The 23124-nt window shown below is 32.1% G+C and overlaps 3 protein-coding genes across 7 annotated transcripts; 1 reads left to right on the forward strand and 2 right to left on the reverse strand.

The window, feature by feature from the left end:
* Nucleotides 1-2762: 2762 nt before the first annotated feature.
* LOC114373603 (root phototropism protein 3-like) lies at nucleotides 2763-6886 on the forward strand. 4 transcript variants are annotated; one of them, XR_003658438.1, is made up of 8 exons: nucleotides 2763-3316; nucleotides 3545-3614; nucleotides 3755-5056; nucleotides 5218-5519; nucleotides 5627-5722; nucleotides 5817-5935; nucleotides 6095-6159; nucleotides 6555-6886. XR_003658438.1 is itself a non-coding variant. In XM_028331100.1 (4 exons), the coding sequence occupies exons 1-4, from the start codon at nucleotides 3204-3206 to the stop codon at nucleotides 5254-5256; spliced, it is 1524 nt and encodes a 507-aa protein (XP_028186901.1). In that variant the 5' UTR covers nucleotides 2763-3203; the 3' UTR covers nucleotides 5257-5750. The 4 variants fall into 4 exon arrangements, 2 of the variants coding, with proteins under 2 accessions (XP_028186901.1, XP_028186902.1); XR_003658437.1 differs by lacking the exons at nucleotides 5817-5935; nucleotides 6095-6159; nucleotides 6555-6886 and having other exon boundaries at nucleotides 5627-5750; XM_028331100.1 differs by lacking the exons at nucleotides 5817-5935; nucleotides 6095-6159; nucleotides 6555-6886 and having other exon boundaries at nucleotides 5218-5750.
* A 1477-nt stretch (nucleotides 6887-8363) lies between these two features.
* LOC114373418 (magnesium transporter MRS2-F-like) lies at nucleotides 8364-12667 on the reverse strand. Its single transcript, XM_028330879.1, has 6 exons — nucleotides 12266-12667; nucleotides 11525-11770; nucleotides 10736-10864; nucleotides 9888-10030; nucleotides 9499-9622; nucleotides 8364-8682 (listed from the first exon to the last, which is right to left on the reverse strand). Exons 1-6 carry the CDS (start codon nucleotides 12587-12589, stop codon nucleotides 8401-8403), a joined length of 1248 nt encoding a protein of 415 aa, XP_028186680.1. The 5' UTR covers nucleotides 12590-12667; the 3' UTR covers nucleotides 8364-8400.
* Nucleotides 12668-15342: 2675 nt separating this feature from the next.
* Nucleotides 15343-19444, reverse strand: LOC114375217 (transcription factor bHLH18-like). 2 transcript variants are annotated; one of them, XM_028332986.1, is made up of 4 exons: nucleotides 19325-19444; nucleotides 18780-19163; nucleotides 15868-16230; nucleotides 15343-15597 (listed from the first exon to the last, which is right to left on the reverse strand). In XM_028332986.1, the coding sequence occupies exons 1-4, from the start codon at nucleotides 19361-19363 to the stop codon at nucleotides 15508-15510; spliced, it is 876 nt and encodes a 291-aa protein (XP_028188787.1). In that variant the 5' UTR covers nucleotides 19364-19444; the 3' UTR covers nucleotides 15343-15507. The 2 variants fall into 2 exon arrangements, with proteins under 2 accessions (XP_028188787.1, XP_028188788.1); XM_028332987.1 differs by having other exon boundaries at nucleotides 18780-19172; nucleotides 19325-19396.
* Nucleotides 19445-23124: the final 3680 nt, after the last annotated feature.

The raw sequence follows: 23124 nt of genomic DNA on the forward strand, positions 1-23124 counted from the left end.
TATTTTTATTTTTTCTGTTCTTGGCACAAGTATCTTTTAGCTAAGTGAATCAATGTCTAATCTCCTTGGTAATTTCATAACTGACGTTAGTTTGAAATATTTTTACACAGGACATGATCGAATTCAAGATTTTTTCCTAAACAGATCCTCCCCGCAACGTTTAATATTAATTATAATAACATTTGCATTTATATAATTGTATTTGTGTACAAATAAAAAAGTATAAAATATGAATAAAACATCTAGGACGAACAGGTGTGAGAAGCACATCCAATTTGCAGCTCCCAGTTAAGGGTTAAAAATCACACGTACGAAGCTTGGTCAAAAGCATGTGGGCGAAAGAGTTTGAGCCTACGCGGCACAACACCCACCATGCAATCCACAAACACTTTCTCTTTCAAGTATTTTCACTGGCTAGCTAGGCTTATAAATCAGGAACACCAACCGAAAAGAAAATTATCACGAATCTACAGCATCCATGATTCAGCGTGTACATATAATGGCAAAGCATATCTACTTAAGTGGGGGAAGTTTTCAATATGCATGGGTTGCCCCAACAAAATCAGATGTGACTTCAAGAATGACATCTATATCTGAATTGGTCGCATTCGTTTTTTGCCTCATTTATTTTCAATTGTCCTTCAGTTTTGTGACCAAAAATGTTAAACAAAAATAGAAATGAAATCAGTACATAATAATTAGTTAAAATTATTATGAGAATACTCATCTATAGCCTTGACTCTTGAGTTCAAAAGTTAACAATTTTGAAACAAGTTATACATCCATCCATCATCCATGTCCTTTCAATAAAATACTATCTTCCATTTCTATTCATTTTTAATCGATTAAATTCAATAAGAATTTTATCGGTGCATATTACTTAACCAAGCATATATGATAGAGAATCCTGTGCATGAAACTGATTAAAAACATTCTGCAAAAAAGTGAAAAACTTAAAATACCAGGCATGTTATAACTTATAAGTTATAAGTACCCTCTAATAATTATAGTGGATCTAATTTCTGCATAGGAAAATACAAAATAATGTTCTTTTTATTCAAAGTTTTCAAATTTCTTTAACCATATCATTCATTTTATCTCTCTTTCTCCATTTCTTTCTTTTATTTTAAATTTTTGTTATACTCTATGAATAATATTATCCAAAAGTGAAACCATGCATTTTGGGGGATACTATTCTGTGGCGACAATTGGGTAAAGTACGTCCTAAAGAGACAAACATGACACTACTATGCGTATCTGCCCATGTTGAAACACAAAATTTAGTATGAAACACAACCAAAAGTTTGCTTTCATATAACAAAGCATAAACAATGCAGTCTCTAATGATTTCATATGCTTCTTTTTCGGAAAGACAATATTCGAATCTAGTGATATGAAAAAAATACGTTTTTGTGTGTGCTTTTTCTGTTGACATGACACAAACTTAAGGTTTGTTACATTCAGCGTTGAGAAAATCTACTCCCATAATATATTTTTATTAAAAAAATTACAATTAAGAAAGAAACAAAAAAAAGAAAGATAGAAACGATAAATACTCCTAATATAAATTTGAATATTTACTTTGGATTCTTTTCCTTCTCTCAATTGGTTCACTTTTTTATTCTCTCTTTTCCATTGTTATGCAGTGATATTAACACACAATAATATATGAGTGTGATTGATGTTTTAATATTTTCCTAATTTTCATTAAAATATATTTTTGTTTTAAATTGTAACAATTATTTTAAAAAAATTGAGTTAAATTATATTATTTATTACTGTTATTATTAATATGTCATTATCTTCAAATTCAAATAAAAACTTATTTTATTATTGTTATAATTATACTATTTTCTTCAATTTCAAATCAAACTAATGCTGTTTTATATTTATATATTAATTTGATTTCTTGAAAAAAAACATAATAAAGTGGTTTTCATTTATATAATAAAATAAAATTAGTATATATATAAATATCTCCCTAGACATTTGCTGAAGTTAAAATGTTACTAAGATATAATGAGATGAAATAGAGAGATGAAAAAAATCGTAAAAAATTTCACCTAACATAACTGTTTCCCAGTAACGGCAACTTTTGCTTCTTCTCATACACGTACAAGTGTACGTAACAACTGCTTTAAGACAGGATACAGAGGATAGAAGAATGTTGCAACAAAAAACGTTAATTTACAAAAGCTGTAACTTCTACATTCATTTGCAATTCCCAAATATACCAAATAGACAGTTATTACAAAGTTGAAGGGTCGTGAAAACACCAATTGTACATGTTGGTATCACTAGGACAAAACATATGCCACAAATAATACTAGTCATTTTGCCTTCCATTCACCGCCACTTGTTTTTCCTTTCACTTTTATTTTTTCAAAATCTATTCTCGTTTAGGTTCCATTTGTCTGGACAGAGAGAGAAAAAAAAAATAACAGTAAAATAATGTGGAATTCACATTTTTACGCTTTACCTTAATTTAAAATTTTTTGTCATTTCACTTTCTTTCTAGGGAAAAAAAAGAAAAGATTTGTTTATGCTAAGTAAGGCTTTCTCTCTCTCTCTCTTTTTTTTTTTTACTTTGACTCTGATTAAACGTAGAAAAGCCAAACGGTGAGATCATCAGTAATCAATTGTCCATGTTGGTAATCAATTGGCTATATCGTAAACCCCCAAATTCTGTTACTGAAGAGCAATTTTCATCGTCAAAGGAATTATGTGTGTATGGATGTATCAAATTCAGTATCTTAAAATAATAAAGAAACTGAGCTGAAAAAGATGGACATGTATGGTCAGTGGTCACACTGGTGAGGCATAAAGAAACTGAAACTCGCTGTCTTTGAGCATTGACTCAGAAGAGTACCAAAAATCCAAAGCTGGAACAAACAGAAACTTTGATGATCATTCACAAATCACAATAAAACTGATTAATGCCCATTTCAGCACAGCCTGTAAGAGGTCCTTGAAATTTTTTTGAGAGAAGAAACCGACAATTTTAACATGACTAATAATTCCAAGTTTCCAACCATCCCATGTGGCTCCCTACTCCTTTCACTGAATTCTGTGCTTGCCTAGTCACTCTGCTATTCTTTTTTCTCTGCCCCCTCTTTTTTTTTTTTTTTTTTTTTCTTGTTAGTTAAAGGCACTGTCCCAAGAAAAATTCTAGAGTACTGCATTCTGTGAATCTGGTTTTCAGCATGTGGGAATCTGAGAGTGAGTCGGCTGCAACACACAAATATGGGGGTGGACTTCTCACTTCAACTAACCATGGTGTCAAGACAGAAGGATTTGTGCAAAGAGGCCACTCTTGGTATGTTAGTTAAATTCATAATTAGTAGTACCCTTTGAAGCTGTCACAACCACTAATTGACTATGAATCCAAATTTTAGTACACAGGTAGAAAATAAGATTCGAAGTTCTGCTAATATTGTTTGTACTAGTAATTTATTTATCCACTTTATGTCTTGAAAAATTACCTTTATTTATAGTTATAGAGCATGTGAGCTGCTTAAAATTCTAGTCTCTAATTTTCATGCAGGTATGTTGCTACTGATATTCCAAGTGACTTTCTTGTTCAAATTGGAGAAGCTAACTTTCACTTGCACAAGGTAGCTATCTATTTTTCTTGCCCAAGGTTCGAAATTTAGTGATTTCCATTGCTTTTTATATATTAAGAGATCAGAAACTATTCATTTGTGCTGTTGAGTTTTGTTGTTTACTTTTCTTCTTCCCCCTTTTGGTGTGAAAGTATCCCTTGGTATCTAGAAGTGGAAAGCTGAGTAGAGTCATATACGAATCCCACGACCCAGATTTGAATAAGATAGTTATGGATGATATCCCTGGTGGGGAAGAGGCTTTTGAGCTTGCGGCCAAGTTCTGCTATGGAATTGCTGTTGATTTAACAGCAGGCAACATCTCAGGCCTAAGATGTGCGGCAGAGTACCTTGAAATGACTGAGGACCTTGAGGAAGGGAATCTTATATTCAAGGCAGAAGCATTCCTTAGCTATGTTGTTTTGTCTTCATGGAGAGACTCCATAGTAGTGTTGAAAAGCTGCGAGAAGCTGTCACCTTGGGCGGAAAACCTTCAAATTGTTCGCAGATGCAGCGAGTCCATCGCTTGGAAAGCTTGTGCCAATCCCAAAGGGATAAGGTGGTCCTACACTGGAAGAACTGCAAAAATTTCTAGCCCAAAATGGAATGATATGAAGGACTCAAGCCCAAGTAGGAACCAGCAGGTTCCTCCAGATTGGTGGTTTGAAGATGCCTCAATCCTTAGGATTGATCACTTTGTTAGAGTCATCACTGCCATCAAGGTAAAGGGCATGAGATTTGAATTGGTTGGTGCTTCAATAATGCATTATGCAACTAAGTGGCTACCGGGATTGATTAGTGACACAGCAACCCCTGGTGATGAAGCAAGCAACTGCAGCATGAGTAACAGTAGTAGTAGTGGCGGCGGTAGCTGGAAAAGTGGACTTCATATGGTTGTGACTGGAACAAAAGATGACAACACTTCAAGTCTTCAAGCTAAAGAGCAAAGGATGATCATAGAGAGCCTTGTCAGCATTATTCCACCTCAGAAGGACAGTGTCTCATGCAGCTTCCTTCTTAGGCTGCTGAGAATGGCAATCATGTTAAAGGTTGCACCTGCACTGGTCACTGAGTTAGAGAAAAGGGTGGGAATGCAGTTTGAGCAGGCTACACTGGCTGATCTTTTGATTCCTTCTTATAATAAAGGAGAGACTATGTATGATGTGGATCTTGTTCAGAGGCTGTTAGAGCATTTTATTGTTCAGGAACAGACTGAAAGTTCAAGTCCAAGCAGAAATTCCTTTTCTGATAAACAGCATATGGGAATGGGAATGGGAATGGGATGCATCCTAAATGCCAAGGCAAGAGTGGCAAGGCTTGTTGACAGTTATCTTACAGAGGTGTCCAGAGATAGGAACCTTTCCCTTACCAAGTTTCAGGTACTTGCAGAGGCTTTGCCTGAGTCAGCTAGGACCTGTGATGATGGACTTTACAGAGCAATTGATTCCTATCTTAAGGTAATTTCTTGGGAAAATTAAAACAAAAACTGTTATTTAACCTCCTCTTTTTTAATAATTTTGAATTACCTAGTGTTGCACCTCATTATTACTTGAAATTTTGATAAAACATTGTGGTCAAATTTGAAATTAAAAAATGGATTTCATTCATGCTACCATAGCAGGCTTCTTGTTCTCATCACAAAGAAGGGAAAAGTTGATTAGTGGCTCTGTCAGATACAAGGGAGGACATGCTATAATACACTGGAAAGAGACGCACCATTGCTATTCCCTAGAAGTGGAAACCAAACCAGTTTGGGATTATGTGGGAGACAACTATGTTCATAGACTTATTCAGTCCAAAACTGATGGGAAGTTGGTTGAGCTGAACACTCGGTGTGCACATGCAGACAATGAATGTGGAAGTTGCAGCTGTGAAGATAATGCCATGAATGAGGCTATACTTAATAGTAAACTTGAAGCTGTAATGTTGCAAGATTAATTTAGTAGTTTGCTCAATTCCTAGATTTATGTATGTTTATGAGGAGTTTTAATTTTTCACACATTATATAAATATATTTTCTTTTACAGATTGTCGATGAGTAGAATGAATTGCTTGCTACTCAACTTAAGTGTCCTCCATTTGTCATTTACCGTGAACCTGCCAACATTGGTTATTTGCCTCCTGTATAGTATAAACACTTTTTTTTTTTAATTTGTATTGATTAATCTATTTCTGTATTAAATTAATTGTAGTCTTTTGAATCCTTATTACAAGAAGTAAAAGAAGAATCTGAAAGAAAAATTTCCAAAGCTGTTCAGAAGGCTATCAGTCTTAAACAGCAGAAGATTCAGTCCAAGATTGACAGATGTAAGAAAGAGAAGAAATTTCTGGATGATGTAAGTTGTAATCCACTCGTGGGAATTCTCTTCTGCAGAATTCTTAGCAATATGCCATATAAGTTATAACCATGCCAAAGGCTTCTCTATTGTCTCATTACTATATCATAAGGAGTGGAAATCTTTTTGCGAATGCTTATATTGTTTCTGTATCTGCAGCTTAATGAGAATCTTGTGAAAAATGAGGATATTTGGAAAACAAAGATACTTGCCATTGAAGAGAGGTATGCTTTTATCCTTCAAACTGCCCCCCCCCCACCCCCCAAACTAGCCGATCCTAATGGATTTCTCAAAGTAGAATTATGGTATGAAGGTGTCTTGTGTCCAATAAAACCAAAGGTCCAGTTGCTGCTTTAATGGGAGCTTGGCATTTTATGGGATATTTTTTTTCTCGACTTTGTAATTGCTATGAATTTCTGTTTCTTGGCGCAAGTGATTGCAATTGCTATGAATTTCCATTTCTCGAACTTCAGTCTTAGACAAATTTGCTCCAACGGTTTGTAAACTGATGTGTGATGTACTTCTTTCCAGGGAGGTGAAGGACACCGTTTCCTTATATTTTATTTTTCTTAGGGAATTATAATGTGCATTATGTTTGATACATTCTTGAACTGTGTAGCTTGGAGATCTCATGGTTTGTCTAGAGGGTGGGAAGACTGTAGAACAGCTGCCAGTTTCAGATGAGATTACAGAAGGGATTGTCTTGGTCAAATCAAAAGAATCCTCGACAACTAGTGGCTCTGACCTGGTGGGAAGAGACGCATAACAGAAGAATGGACTACATTTCTCGGACTGACCTATACCATGTTTATATTCACAGATTTATAGAAACTACACTCGTGGATTCACAGTTGACATGTTTTCACTCTAATTTTTTCCCGTATAAAACTCTCTGTGTATGTATCTGTTTAGATTTCTAAATAAAAAGATTTCCAACTACCAGTTTAAATTCTTGAGATTTATTAATGTTAAGTATCAGGCAGGAACTATAGATACCGAGAATGAACCATAAATGTAAGTTTTTTGCGACAAGTGTTTTCCAAAGAAGCAGAAGCTAGTAATTTTAGCTTCAGTATGACCCGCGTCAGATACATGCTATGCAAGTCAATGTATTTTGAAAAAAATATCCCAAATAACTCTAATTAATTATCAGATCAAATACTAATAATTAAAAAAAATCAGCTTTAAATTAAAATTTATATTTATTTCAATTGGCTGAAAAGGTCAAAGGATGCATGCCGGATAATTGTCGAAATTGATTGAGAAAGAACCCAGCATTAACCCTTATTTGGGCAGGCGTTAATAAGAAGTTCTATACTTCAATTCAGACGAAAGTTTGGAAATTTAAACCATTGATTATTTTTTGGGGCGCTGCAAGAATATAGCAGAAATATTTAGCATGCAAAAGTAAACATGATTAGTAAAATGCTACAATTAATACTTGTAACTAGGGCGTGAGCGGGTTAATTTGGGGTAATCATAATAAAATTCAATTGGGTTGTGCTTTACCCTACTTTTTTTTCTTCTTAAAAAAGGACAAAAACATTTAGAGAAAAGTTATAAAAAAATTAAGGAGTTTTTGACGAAAAAATTAAGGAGTTTAACTTTTACAAAAGAAAAGAAAAGAAAAAGTAACTATTTAAAGAAAAACTGATTAGAACAACATTTTTAAAAAGATGCATATCTTTCTCTCTTCGTGAATAAAATGAAACTTAGCTTGAAGAAAGCTTTTAAATTAAAACTCTCAAACTTCTATTTTATTTTTAAACTTTAGTAATTTTGAAGTGAAAAAATTGTTGGGCCAAAAACAATTTTTTTACTGTAGTTTTAATAAAATTTAGGCAAAATTATATTTTTGGTTCCTATTGTTTCCAATTTTAATTTTAGTCTTCTTTTAAATTTATTCATGAATTTAGTCCCTCGGTTATGTTAAATCCTATAAATATAGTCCCCAAAAAGTCCAGATTCATGTCATGTTTTGATTGGACATGAAAATATGCGCCCAAGTACTCGCTCTAACATTTATTTGTTCATCGTACAATCAGAATGTTACACGTGACAATCAACATTTTTTTTTTGTGACCGTTAACGTTCAAATTTGGACGTGGGGATCACATTTACGGGATTTGACATAATTAAAAGACTAAATTCATGAATAAATTTAAAAAGAGACTAAAATTGAAATTTGAAACAACTAAGGAGATTAAAAATACAATTTTACTTAAAATTTATTAATTTATTAGGTAAGACTTTTAAGGCATTTGTTAGTATTACTCGAATGAATTTTTATTTAAAAGCCTTGCGTAATAAGTAACTTGTAGCATGCTGGTTGCAAGTGATTCCTATTTTCCCCGTTTATAGCCGGGATTCCGAAAGTTATTAAACTTATCTAGCAAAGCACTCAGATTTCTCACCATAATAAAGTTTACTCATAAATTAGTAAAGTGTTTACAAGTAATTGGCCTCTAGTGAGAGAGAAAATATCTTTTCTTGCCCCACCATAAACATACAAGGAATAGAAGTAGACATCCTCCAAATGTACCCCCTGTTGTAGCCCAAAATTGACGAGGTTGACCATTGAAGAGGTCAATCTGAATATTCATGCCAAACAATCCTACCACCACAATACCGGCATTAAGTATCATGTTTATGGTGTCGAATATTATTGCTGCCTGCAGAAGCTCGTTTTGCTTATCATCCAACATTATGTTGATGTAGTCCTCCGTGTCATCCACGTACTCACTCAACTTAATCAAATAACACATACACTCAGTGAGTATTTTAGATAAGAAATTTATGTTTTAAATGCCATCATCACTTTGCTTCGTTAATTCGTTTAGTAGAAGAGAAATAGTAAGAAAATAGAAAGAAGAAAAAATATTAACATGGGTTTAGTAGAGAAGAAAGAAATGAAAAAAAATATGAATCCTATTTCTTTTTATTTCTTTACAAATTTGCATAAAAACGAATGGAGTACCTTTCTCACCAAAAGTAATTAATCAATTGTTTTTGTTGATAATCATTTATCACAAGTGTATATAATGAAAAATAATTAAATTTTAAAAGCAATAATAGAATATTATCCATTCAACAATTGATTTTCAAATGTCCAACATCCATCATGACAATTAATTTTCTTTCTCTCAGCATGAAAATCGATTTTCATGTCTCTCAGATACACAAATCAATTTTCTACCCAGAATAAGAAACAATTGCTTTTAATTAAGTTTAGTCAAATAAACTTATAAATTAGTCAAAAGTGTAGCTTATAAGCTACTAAAGTGCTTTATGAAACACACTCATGTTCTTATTTCTTTTTCTATTTCTCTTATTAAACTTAACACTCCTAAATTTAATCTATTGCTCACTTGTTTGCATTCATTCTATTTTTCTCTTACTGATTTTCCATCATTCTAAATCTTAATTATTTCTTTCCTTTCTATGCAGCAAAGTACATAGTAAGTGTTTCTCTTCCACAAATGTTTCTCTTTTTCTGAAAACCTACAATAATCATTCTCGTTAGTGTTTGAAAGGATAAAAGAGTTCAATAGATCGATACTTACACTAGTCAATCTTTGTAAGATTCCATTTGTCTGCTCAAAATATGCTTCTAGAAGCATCTCCAATTCCTCAACGTCAAGTTTAGGACAAAGGAATCTGTCATACTTTTCTGAATTTGATTCATCACTAAAGACAAAAGCAACCATTAATTGTGATTTGTGAGCATGACACGTGTAATTGCTAAGCTGAAGTCTAGACTAGGTGTGGGCATGTACTATTGCACAACTTTTAAAAAATTAAAGTGAGAATTTTTTATAATAAAAAAATAAATAATTCTACTGTCCAGCATCCAATAACCCACATATAACAAGATGCTGCTGGACAGCTTTTATAAATATACAGACTATAGCTGTAATTAAATAAACAAACATTGATGGTTTTTACTTTTTACCTTTGATCATTATCTTCAAATTCGGAATTGTAGCCTTCTTTTAATGATGTTTGATCACATAAACGAGCATTAAGCTTGTCCGTCAAGTACATTTCAGCCATGTCATTATCATCGTCCAACAAATGTTCCAGTTCATCTGCTACCTGTAAAATCCAAGACTAGAATTAGTCTAGATTTATTTTTATTGAAAACAACGTAGCTCCATTAAACAATTAATCAAAATATATCCCTAGGCATACTCCATATTAGTGCAAAAATATACTCATACAGTAAATCCATACTAAAAGAATCCACAAATCTAATCACCTTGCTTCTTTTTGGATTTCACATTTTCATGTTCACAATATAGACTTTATGTTGCTGATAAAAAAAATATAGACTTCATGTTCCTACCCGAAATATTCTTGACAACAATACAGAGTCAACCAAATGTTCTCCTAGCATTTCTTCCAAATTAACTTGCAAACCCATTTGCATATAGTGGACAATTTATGTGACTAAATTGAATTAAGAACAAAACTGGGCAATGAAACAAGAACCTCACAAGTGCGTTTGCAAAATGCAATACAAAACGACCAGCATTTGCAGAAGTTGCACATCGCCACGGTGAAAACAAAATGTTACAAGTTCTTTAAGACTTGCTTAGTGTTACTATAGTTGGCATCCATGAAAGAAGAATGAAATGGTATGGTTAGTTGCTAATGCTCAAATCAATTTGCATACTGCTGATTACGTACTATAAAATATTATCAGAGGGTGTATTAATTTCATTTTCCAAAAATTCTTATGTAAAGTAGTTACAAATCCTGATGCATGGTGACAGGTGTTGGATGATGAATATTATATACCTTCTGCACACGACCGGAGAGTGCAACCAAACGACTCTTGATTTGTCTAACACGTTCAAGATTGAGTGTGCTAAGTTGAGAGGTCAATTCATCTAAAGCTGGGTAAGCCTCTACCTCCAGTGTTGAAGTCTAACATAGACACAAGTCACAGATAGAGCTTATAATAAGCATATACATAGAATGTACTTGCGTCTGGACTTGTCAAATATATAAAAAAAACAAAGAAAACATCAGGTTAAAGAAAGGGAAACTACTAATAAATATCTCTTCTTCGCTATGCGAAGGTATGGGGGAGGGATGTTGTACGCAGTCTTACCCTTGCATATACAAAGAGACTATTTCCGGATTCGAACCCATGACCAACAAGTCACCAAGGCACAACTTTACCGCTGCACCAGAGCTCGCCCTCAGACTAGTAATAAATATATATAAAAAAAATATGTATGTAGCTAAGTCATGTTTCCGAGGAAGAAATGAGACCTGGTCCAAAAACATTTAAGTATGAGAATGTAGTCCCCCTCCTTCTAGGTTTAGTATGAATTATATAATAATATCGTATTTAGGTTAGATCGTTCGACATTCAAATCAATGGATCTTTAACCGGAAGAGTATACAGTCTTGCACGAGTACATAAATACGAAGAGATCAAAACTGAGGAGATCATCTGAAAGAGTCTGACCCAGAGGGTCGGAGGTGTACAGTATGCATTGAAGAAATTTTACCCAATGGAAAATTCAACCAACAACCTAATCTGAGATAGAGTAAATACAGTTCTAAGTTAGTACATACCTCAGATTCAAGGCACCTGCAAGCAGATTCAATACATGCCTCAAGTACTTTAAACTCAAAAGGTAACGGCTTAGGAGCTGGTGTTCCTGTTCCTGTTCCTGTTCCAGTCTCTGCACTGCTCTTAAGGCTATCTGCTCTTACAAGAAAGTCGGCATCAGAGTCCTCAGGTATTCTCACAGGTGAACCGTTTCGGGAATCATTCGCTAGAGGTTTTTCTTCGTAACCACCATCCATGTCATTGCTCATCTGTGTAATGAAAAGTTTAGATCAGTAAATATTACTTTCCCTGCCACCGTAAACAATGTGCATGATCATCATCTACTACAAATATTTTTACGAGGAAATCATCTCCAAACCCTAAACATTCGCACCATTAAAACTATTAGTAATTTTTTCATACATAAATATTATATCGAGAAGAACCGATTAGGATCGATCTAGTGGTGAGTAATCTACATGAGATATTAGGTTTCTAACTTTCTGTGTCGTTATTATACATCAAAAAATTATATCAAGATGAAATTTTAATTTAGATATTGTTTAAAATAAAAGAAACTTTGTTAATCAAACATTTTTTTCCTTTGTGGACTCACACAAAATCTTATTAATTTAACATAAAAGAAGAAGAAAGAGGAGAGAAGTGGTGAATTTGAATTCTCCAAACTAACATTTCGAACAAAATTAAAGGAGTAACACTTGAGGATAAAAAAAAAATGAAGAAGGGAACAAAGACGTACGTACCGAGGAGGGATTTAGATTGGAAAGACGGATGTGAAGATCTTGAAGGAAGGAAAGAAAGAAAGGGTTGGAGGAGTTGATGAGGAGGACCTCGGAGGCAGTGATGATGGCTTTGACGTGTTCCAAGTTGACAACAATAGCTCTTTCGCGTCCTAGGATGGAAGAAGGGTACGAGAGAACGGGATCGAGGACCCTAAGGTCACGCGCCGGCAACCCAGTTCGCCGCATTATGGAGTGTTTTCCAACATCTTCAAGCCGCGCATGCCCTGTCTCCGACACCACCATCCAACTCTTCACTCCCGTCGTTCCCACACCCTTTCGCCTCATTCTTCTCACTATACGCACGTATGTTCAAATCTCAAAATACCAAAACCTATCTATTCATATTAACACTATCGCAAAAAAAAAAAACAAAAAACAAAAACATAAACGTAACCTTTTTACTTTTAGGCTATTTTTATTCTTATTTTTCATTTCACTAATAAGATTCATCCACCCAGATTCAGGTTTCTGTGATTTATCTTTTTATATGGGCAAAATAGTAAATTAGTTTATCCAGCATATTTTTATCATTTAATCAACTGAGTTTAATTTCAATGAATCTGAATGTAATTTGTTTTACACCAGTATCAACCAATGAAAAAAAATATAACATTTAAGATAATTATTAAAATTAACAAATCTGTCATATCTATCTATTAAATGATAATATTAAAAAAGGATTTACAAAATTGGTATAGTACAAAATGGATGGTACGACCACAGCTGTAGGAATGCAAATTTTCAACTTTTCTTATACCATTTCTATTTATTAATTATTTTACAACAAGCCATTGGGTTGGGAATAAATTCCTGTGCAAGGGATGGACCCGCTAGATATTAGTTAGCTCGATTACAAATTAATTCCACAAAAGCAAAGCAAAGCAAAGTAAGACATGTATGCTATTATCATGAATTATTTGATCCTCCGAATGGTCTCATGGGCTAAGCGGGGTCTTCATAAAAGTTATATATAAATTAGTCATTGAAATTTTTGCGTTGAATTAAACCAAATTTATAAAACAAATTCTTAATGTAGCCCGGCATTAGTCTTGTATAGGAGAAATTACATGTTAGTCCACTGTATCATCTATGGTCCTAGTCAATAATTGTGCGACATGTGGATGAAAAATGCAACATTAGGCAGATACAAATTAATTATATTAGATCAAAATTAAAATTCTTCTTAATCAATTAAAACAGAAAATCTTATGCAAATCTAGTTGTTCAAGGGATTGATATATTTCCATAAAAAAAAGAGAGAGATTGATATCAATTTTTTTTATAAAAAAAAAACTGCTCCATCATCATGTGTATTCTCTTCCATGTCGCCGGAAACATAATCAGAAACTGTGAACTGATGCAACTCCTGGTTTTTATTCTCTTAATTAATCAGAAAGATGCTGAAGGTGGATTCTACCAAAAGTTCAAGGTGGTTTTTATTCTCCAAACAAAGTCAACCTTTCAATTTATTCCTTCAGCATCAAATTTTGAAGATGAAAAAGTTTGAACCTCCAGACATCATGTACCAAACATTAATTGTTGGTTCTTGCTTGCCATGACCATCAGCAATAATCCAATTTTGGTGGTTCTTTCTTGGTACAACAATGGCAGGGGCTGTCATCTTTCAGCGTTGCGGAACGATGATGATGGAGCAGTTATTTTTAGAAGTTTTAAATTGGATTTCAATCTTAAACATGATTTGCTCAAGATTTGCTATTAATTGATAAGGGGGATTTTTAAATTTGATTTAATTTGTTAAAAGATAACAGCTTTAATTTTCTGTGTTGTTGTATCTCTCATCCACGTGCTGCATAATTACATGCTAAAACCATAGGTGATGTGATAGTCCCAAACCCCCATATAATTCTCCTTGTATAGAAAGACTTTATATACAAAATCATCATTAAAAAAATTAAAAAATGAAAGTAATGGCATACACTGTAGACTACGGTTCTAAAAAGACAGTTGAATTTTCAAGTTGATGTTGTTTTGATTTCTACAACTCCAGAAATGCTCAAAGTTCAAGTCCAAATTCATTCATGATCCATGTTAAATTTTCTCACACCCTCTACATGAGAAACGGAGACATTTCTTTAAGCTTTCCATAAACACCTAGATCACTTCAATTACTTTTTTAAAGCCCAAATAATAACTTAAATAAGAAGGAAATGCCAAAAGAAATTAAAATTTGAAAATCAATCAAGATTTGCGCATTAAAGCCCAATAAGATTTGAGAGTCTTTCAAAATATAACAACCAATAAATTTAATTAGAAAACTATAACAAGGATCAGAAGATTGATTGCTCACACTTCTGAAAGTGTAAAGAGTGAATATTAAGAATGTCTCATTCAGAAAACACAGATAGTAAGTCTCACTATAAGCTATATATTATAAGCAGAAGGGTGTTAAGAAAATACACTCTTACACTTTTTTTTATACACCTTTTTTATTCGTTAAGATTTATTAAAAGTACAAAATTAAGAGAGATGTTCATTGAATAAAACATAAAACAATGTTTTCTCTTATTTTTCAAGGCTTAAAATTATTTTTAAAAATTTACTCTTATGTTATAAATTGTAGAGAAACTCTAGGAGCACACACTCTTTTGAACACATTTTAATTATTTTATAGGTTGAAATTTATTATAAAAGTAATCCTTTCATAAAATTATGAGCATTTAAAAAATATGAAAGTAATCCCTTTTAATTAAGAAAGACATGTAAAAGGCAATTGAGACGCATGGAATGCTTGTAAGGCAAAGTTAAATAGAAATTGAGAGAATGCTTTTTTTTTATCCTCAAGAATTGAAGACATGTCCTAGAAAATTTAAAACAACTCATGATCTTGCTTAATCAACTAGACCTCTTGGTAGAAATTGAGTGTATGTTGTTGAAGGATAAAATAGGAGAAATCTAAAAAATTGTGGATTATATTCTTTTATTTTTGTTATAAATTATAGAGTAAATTTATATCCTCCTTGATCATGATATAGGGTCGGCCTCAAGTTTGATTATCCTCGTCCAAGACTATGATATCATAATGAAGCATGGGATATATATATCCTCAAGCCGAGCAAACATAATATCTTTTTATTGACTCATCAACATACGAAAACAAAACAGGCTATTGAAAAGAAATGATTTATGACTCATTCTCAAGTCCTTAAACTAAAATTACTGGACTTGTTCGTAATTAGCTCGCATCATTGTTGCACATCACATGACTTCATCATAGCCACTTGTCTCAGTTCTTTCACTAGATCGTTCACTACCAAGTTGTATTTGTCACCCATCTGCAAGGTATATAGTAGTAACAAAATACACAAGTTTGAACAACAAACTTATCTAGTTGAAGGGTGATAATAATCCAATGGCAAATGCTAAAGAATGTCTTTTGTTAAAAAAAATGTTATTAGTGTACTTCTATTGTGATTTTCAATTAAAATTTTCTTTTATTAGTTCTTTCATGAGTATTCTATGGACATTAGTTAACATGATTAAATTTGGATAGAAAACTTTATTTTCTTTAATAAATTGATATTTGTGGTTGTAAAATTAATTACCTGAGCAGTAATGGTGATGTCAAGGGTATTCCCAAAGGGCAAGACATTGCTAGTGGATATGTAGAGATGAAGACGTTCGAGCTGAGACATTATTTTAAGCAGAATTCCCTTTTGTTTACCACAGTAAATTTTGATTAACACTTCCTTTCCTAAGACTCTTGCTTCAACTTCAGGAAGTGCTTCATTGGGCCCATAGCATTCTTCGTCAGTGTTCGAGTCATCATCAATGCAGAGATGAGATCTTATTATGGTTATCGCTGATTCTACACCGTTCTTTCGGATATCTTCTTCTAGCTCTTCTATACGTTCTTGTAGTTGTTTCACGTAATTGATAGCTTCTCTCAGTACATGCGCCTTGTCCATCTACACACATTAATTACCTATTTTATGTTTTACTCGTAAAACACATACATTATAAGATTTAAAAAACAAATGAATTTCTCTCCTTTTGAAGGCTAATCTAATTTTTTTAGTGATCTTTTGTGTTTTATCTCTAGTTTCTACTAGGAAAATCTAAATAATTAAAAATATGAGCAATATTAATAACAGGATTTCTATGCATTTTTTCTAATCATGTAATGACATGCGTACAAAATGTATTTGAATATTGTTAGCATATTTTGAATATTTTCCACTATTAATTAGATAATTAGGTTTTGTCTATAATTAATGTTTTTAGAACTAAATAAATCATTAATTGAACCGACAAAATTAAGATTCAACCAATAACAATAATATATATATATATATATATATATATATCTTTAATATTATATAATATATCGAATAATAAATTAATATAAATTATAAAAATTAAGGTAAGTGAAATTCTATATTATTATTATTATAAAAGTTCCTAATAAATAATCCAATAATAATATTCTATAAATAAGTTATTTAAACGACCATTTATTTATTTTAAAAATATCTTCAATATTTTATAAAAAATTAAGAAAACAATAATTTTTTAAAATCCTTTTTAAACAAGTTTTCTTTACCATTTTTACTTTTCTTAGCTAATTTTTTAAAGTTGTTTATTAGGTTGATAAGGTGACTAGTTCTCAATTAAACTGGCTATCTGATCCATTAATTTCAATATCTTTAATTTTAAATGATCCACGCATTCCACGTGCTACTCTTCTCCTGCACATGGTTTCACACACGGCACACATCTTATGCCCTTAGCCTTCCATTCCATGTCAACATTGTTATACATGTCTTTACGAACAGGTTTGTGAAGTTTCATATAGTACTATTTCTTTACAAAACTGTTTAAAGTATTGTGTTATTATATATATATATATATATATATATATATATATATATATATATATATATACTTCTTTAATTATTATAAGATGAATTTTTTTTGTTTATAATTCCTTAAAATTGAACACAATATAAAAAATTTTAAATACTCACATTATTTTTAATCAATTCAAATAAACTTCCTAAATATATATTATAAATCAATATAATGACACTATAAGTATCCTATAAAAGATTAGATAATTTCAAAGCACAAATCTTGAGATGAATGACCTCCACTCACTCATATATATATATTTCTTAGTCCATGAGGTACTTTTTCCTGCCAATGACTTGTTTTTACTTAATATAGGTCATTATGAATATCTCAATTTTATAAACACACATTTGATATTTTTCAAATTTTCTTACCTCTTTTATTATATTACATCACTTATATATACTTCTATCATTTTTTTTCTAAGTATAAATAAATAAAAAACATATGCCTAATTATGCTTCCAAACTTGCTTCACGAGTTGATCTTTCCTACAATAAGGATTAAGTCTATTCCTAGCCTCTATGAACTAAGTGTTGATTATCTCATTAAATAAAACCCTACTTATTGATAATTCTATGAAAAAATTAAAGAAATTGAACTTATTCACGAGTACTAGAAGCACTACTACACCAAATATATGCATAATTTTGCATCCTGATAATTGAATATATATATATATATATATATATATATATATATATAAGTATAAACCCCATATCTTAAAAATGCATGACATCAGTACAGAACATGTTGTCTTCCACCCTTATTAATTAGTAGTCCTCCTATTGCTTAATGATTCGTTACTTTATCACAAGTATATTAACGGGAGTACTCTCATTTACCTCACAGTACACTTGATTAGTCCATTTATGTCTACTCCTCGTTCCGCACATTATACAACTGTTTTTTGCATCGTTGCGTTACTTCAAAGGTGTACCTTTATGTGGTCTCCACTTTTCTAGCTATCAACTTTCTAGTTTTATAAGCTTATTCAAAGGTGAATATTTGAGATATATTCTTTGAAAGGAAAATGAATTAAAGACTGAAGCCAAATCTTTGCGAATTATTTTATATCTCGGTGTAGTAGTAGCAGTAACAAAGGCATTCTATCACTGAAGCCAAACACGATGCTCTTGTTGATACTATTACATATGGAGATCCTTAATTCGGATTCATTGGCTTCATTAAGACTTGGGTTTTACTTAGCAGTTCCCCACACTGATAATGATATCCATATTATGAGTTATGACAATAGAGTTATATATGTGTAGCTTGGATGCCACAATTATATTTTCATGAGCACATCAATTATACCTAAATAGACTAAATTGATTGTCATTTCTTTCGTCAAGACTTTCTTCGTGGGATTCTCCTCCGTCTTGTATCCATTAACATTCTTTATTACTCGATCGGCTATAACTTATATTCACCAAAGCTCGTTAATTACTTCACATGCTAATATACCCGGGTTCCCAAACTCTAATTGGTTACTATTTTTTGAGATGAGATATATATCAAGAAAGAATACTTAATCATTTGGTTTATTCTAATTAACAAGGCATGCAGACGATGATTTGATGAGTAAAGGAGTAATTATAAGTACCTTCTTCAAGCCAGGGATAGTGGCAGCAAGTGCAATGAATTTGCTGGTGAGCTCCTGTCTCCTATTTCTCTCTGACATGATGTGATCCAGTGACTCCGAAGCGCTTCGAGGCTTCTTGTTGGTTCCATGGTTGGCCCTTGAATTTGATGATGAGGGCAATTGGGAAGAAGAATAATCACGATGATCAGTTTCAGTTGGTAACAATTCAGCAGCGGATTTGTCGAAGGACAGTATATAAGTTGTTGGAAATAGAGACGACATGATCGATGAGTTTTTCAGATCTTCACTGCCCTCTTCTGGCTGCTGCAGAATATCTCTTAGGAACTCTTCATCAAACTGGTTCGTCTCGCGCAAACTTTCATTCACATCCTCGTCATCCATTTCCTAATCAACCTAAACTAATCAATCTATATATATAGTTCGAGCTAGGAGATCATGCATATATATAAACTAGTACATACATATATATCATATCATACTCTATCTAATCAAAGAACGATTAGTATTGTAAAATATTATGCATGATAATTGTAATTAGTTATTACCATATTGGAAGACCAACTTCCCCACGGATTCTCCTCCATTATTATTGATTAGGATAAGGATGAATGTGGGGTGGGGGACCTAGCTATATGTGTGGGTTTTCTGGCCGAAGAAGAAGATGCTTCTCTTATGATCTATAAGGAAAGAGGGGCTTTCATCATTCATAAATAATTACCAAGCGCATGGGCCAAAAAGGAAACTAAAATAATTAGGTCCATTTTTATTTCCGCGTCTTTTTTTTACTTAAATGGATCTCATTCATTTTTCCTCTACCAAAAAAATACATCATTCATTTTTATCTTTTACAGTTTAAGTAATACTTTAGAGTCATGAATATTTAAAAGAAAAAAAAATAAAAAGAGAGAGATATATATAGTTACTCTTTATATGTACGTACTAGAGAGACTTCCTTTTGTCTGCGTTTAATGTTAACTTTTGAGGCATGATATTGGCTTTGTTGATGTAACTTACAATAAACATTTCCTTAAAACTTTAACCTATATTCGAAGATGGCTACGTGTACTTCGCAAGGTCACTAGAGAGAAATAATAAATAAAAAAATAAGGCAATCAATTAAAACTGAATATACCCTGAACGTCGTCTCTCAAAATTAAGAAGAACAACGACATGCATGTTACTAGATGAGTAGTGCTTGAATAATGAATTTGGTACCCTTTAAGAAAAAACGTTTTTATATACTCCATAGATGAGGAGTACCTCATTTTTTTAGAGATATAGGACGCAAAGAAAGGGGGAAATAAAAAAAAATGAGAAATACAATAAGTAATGTGATATATGTATAAAATTAACATTAAGATGTGAGATTACTGTACATTATATAAATATCATTGATGTATCCTAACTAGTTTAATTGTTGAAAAATCGAAATGATTAAGTACCACAGCCTGCGCTCTCGATCCTGCCTGATATTCTTATTGTTGGTCTTTAAGTCATACTCATAATAACATGTTTTGTGTTGAATAAAGTGACTGAGGATTTTTATAAGACTGGTCTCTGAATTCTGATCTGGCCCCATATAAATTTGCCTTGTTAATTTAGCGACACGGAGATGCTGAGAGATTAACACAGCACGGAAGCCTTAAGGCATTAACTTCAATTTCACAAGCGCAGCCAAAAACATTTAAACCTCTTAACCTCATGATCATAAGCAGCATGGATTGAAAGCAAACTTGCTTTGTTTTTATTTATTTATACATTACAAGAATAAGATCGCATAATTACAGTAGGAAATATATAGATTACATTTTTTTTATAAAAAAATTACTCTATTATAATATGAAATGTGTTGTTACATAGCATAAACAAATCTCTTAGGATAATTTTGTAGACATTTTTATTATCTCTGTAACTAATTTTAAATATTATATTATACATTCAAGGTCTTACTCTTAAATATGAAATAAAATTTTGATCACTTAAAATATGTTGAGTTTCAAGAAAAAGTTAAAAAAAAAATAGTGTGAATCAATTCATCATTAAGGTTATATAGTGATAAAGGATAAAGGTTAAGTAACATGTAAGAAATTATATGTTTTATTTTTACTGTCACTATTGTGGGAAAAAAAAATCAAATACACAATAGAAAGTTAATTAGTTTGATTATTTGATAGTTAAAAACAGTGAAACGTTTCAAGTATATAGTTGCATTGTAGCTGCATGACTCCATAATATCCAAAAGAGCTGTAAGGACTAAAAGATGCTTTACTTTTTGCTTCAGCTATTTGCAACGTGCACGTGAATAGAAGAGTACTCATGAGTCATAATCAGTATAGAATTGAAAACAGATAAGTCAAGGTGGGCTAACACAAGTAGTACTCAAGAATTTTAAATTAACTTTTATCTTTTATTTGAAATTGGGTTTGATTCTTTCTAACGCTGTTGAAATCTTATTTGGTAGGTTATTTTTTTCAGTAATATTTTGCCGTGTTGATCGGAAACTAGTTGAGTAAGTATAACTGACTAAAATTACTTATAATTTAAACTTGTAAGATAATCTTCTATTGGTATATTTCTTTTGACGCTCTGTCTAATAGTATTGGAATTTCAATATTAAAATGTCTCTTTATTTTAATCAATTTTATTGATTTCAAAATGTAGAAATGACAAAGAATAAAATTTAGATCAAGTTTTTGTAACTAGAATCACAATAAAATCAGTTAGAATTAAAAAATATTTTTGTTAAAAAACTAAAAATAACTTTTTTAAAGAATTGTCCGTATACGCATGAGTTGATGACTTGTTGCTGTTGTTGCAGGTGGAGGTGGCATCTTTGTGAATAGATAACCATCATGCATCTTTGTGACTAGTAAAATGAGCAATCTAACGGTAGATATACAACTTGCTTGTTAAATGAGTACAATGAGCAATCTTTCATTTTCTTTCTCCTTTAAACATTACCCTTTCAACTACGTGATGCCATCATAACTCTCTAATACAACTCGATTATGTAGGTGTGTGAACAAAGTTTAACTCCGAAGTCCTACATTATCGGTGGAAGTATATATTGTACATTTGTGCATAAGGAAGAAACCATCGGTATCTAGACTTCCATTACTGCTGATGATCTCCCAAAGAAGAAGTATCAAAATAAGTTATTTGGTTAATTGGTTACCATGAGTTGCAAAAAAATTGAATCAATTCAATTTGATTCACTTTTTTTGGTGAGGAAAAAAAAACATAACTTAGTCAAACCAATCATGGATCGATGAGTTGGCTCACTTAAATTTTTTTAAAAAATTAAAATTAGGGAAAATAGAAAGAAAAGGAATATAAAAAACTACTCATTTTTTTGTCAAGTTGTTTTTTTGGTCTCATACTCTCTTATGAATGATATTAGGTACTAAGGTAGGTAGTTAGTTTGGTTGAAGGCAATTGCTTCCTGAGCCAATGATTTACTTCCTGCACCCCATAAGAAATTTAAAATGACCCGAATGGGCAAAAATACTCTCTATTGTCTCTTATAAATCACCAGCCCCCCCCCCCCCCCCCACTATCATGTGTCAGAGTTACAGTTCATCTACGTCAATTTTAAATGTCGTCAAATGTTGGGAGGGCGTTACATATCGTTGGTAAGAATTAACAAATCTGTAAGCTTGTTCATTAATAATATTCTTCAAATTACATAATCTAGACGTTTTATTTTATCCGGAATAGCCTTTCCAGAGTAAAACATGTACTTTGAAACACATTTTGGATTACATGATCCACAATATTACCAATATATTCTGGAAAAGGTAATCCATAATGTATTATGGATGAACTATTTATTCCGGAGCAGTTCTTAGTGTACGTTTTCTTTAACTAGTTTATTGTATTTTCTTTCTGAATTTATTTTGGCTTTCAATATATTTTTGTATTTTTTTCTCTTTTGGGTAATTCTGAGTGTATATTTTTCTAGCATTTGGTGTGCAGACAGGAATTGCTGAGGCAAAAAAAGGGGTGCGTCGACCAATGGGAAATAAGGGCAATTTGGGAATATTCAAAATTAAGGAGACGCAGGAAGTAAATAATGCGGTGCAGGGAGCAACTGTCTTAATTGAATATTTGGATTATATCGGTTTGGGCTTGGCCCATCAGCAAATGGTTTCATCTTGGGAATTTTTAAGGACACCCACCATTTTTGTATTTTTGCTAGGACACACAGTAATATAGTGAAAGGGTTAAAATGTCTTTCACTTTTCACGACAATTCATAGGATTGTTAATCTGTATTGGGCCTATGAATTTCCAACCCATATGTGGTCTATATGATTTTTTTTTCAAAAATATAATTTACAATTTAA

This window comes from Glycine soja, chromosome 11, assembly GCF_004193775.1.
Source record: "Glycine soja cultivar W05 chromosome 11, ASM419377v2, whole genome shotgun sequence".
Taxonomy (NCBI): domain Eukaryota; kingdom Viridiplantae; phylum Streptophyta; class Magnoliopsida; order Fabales; family Fabaceae; genus Glycine; species Glycine soja.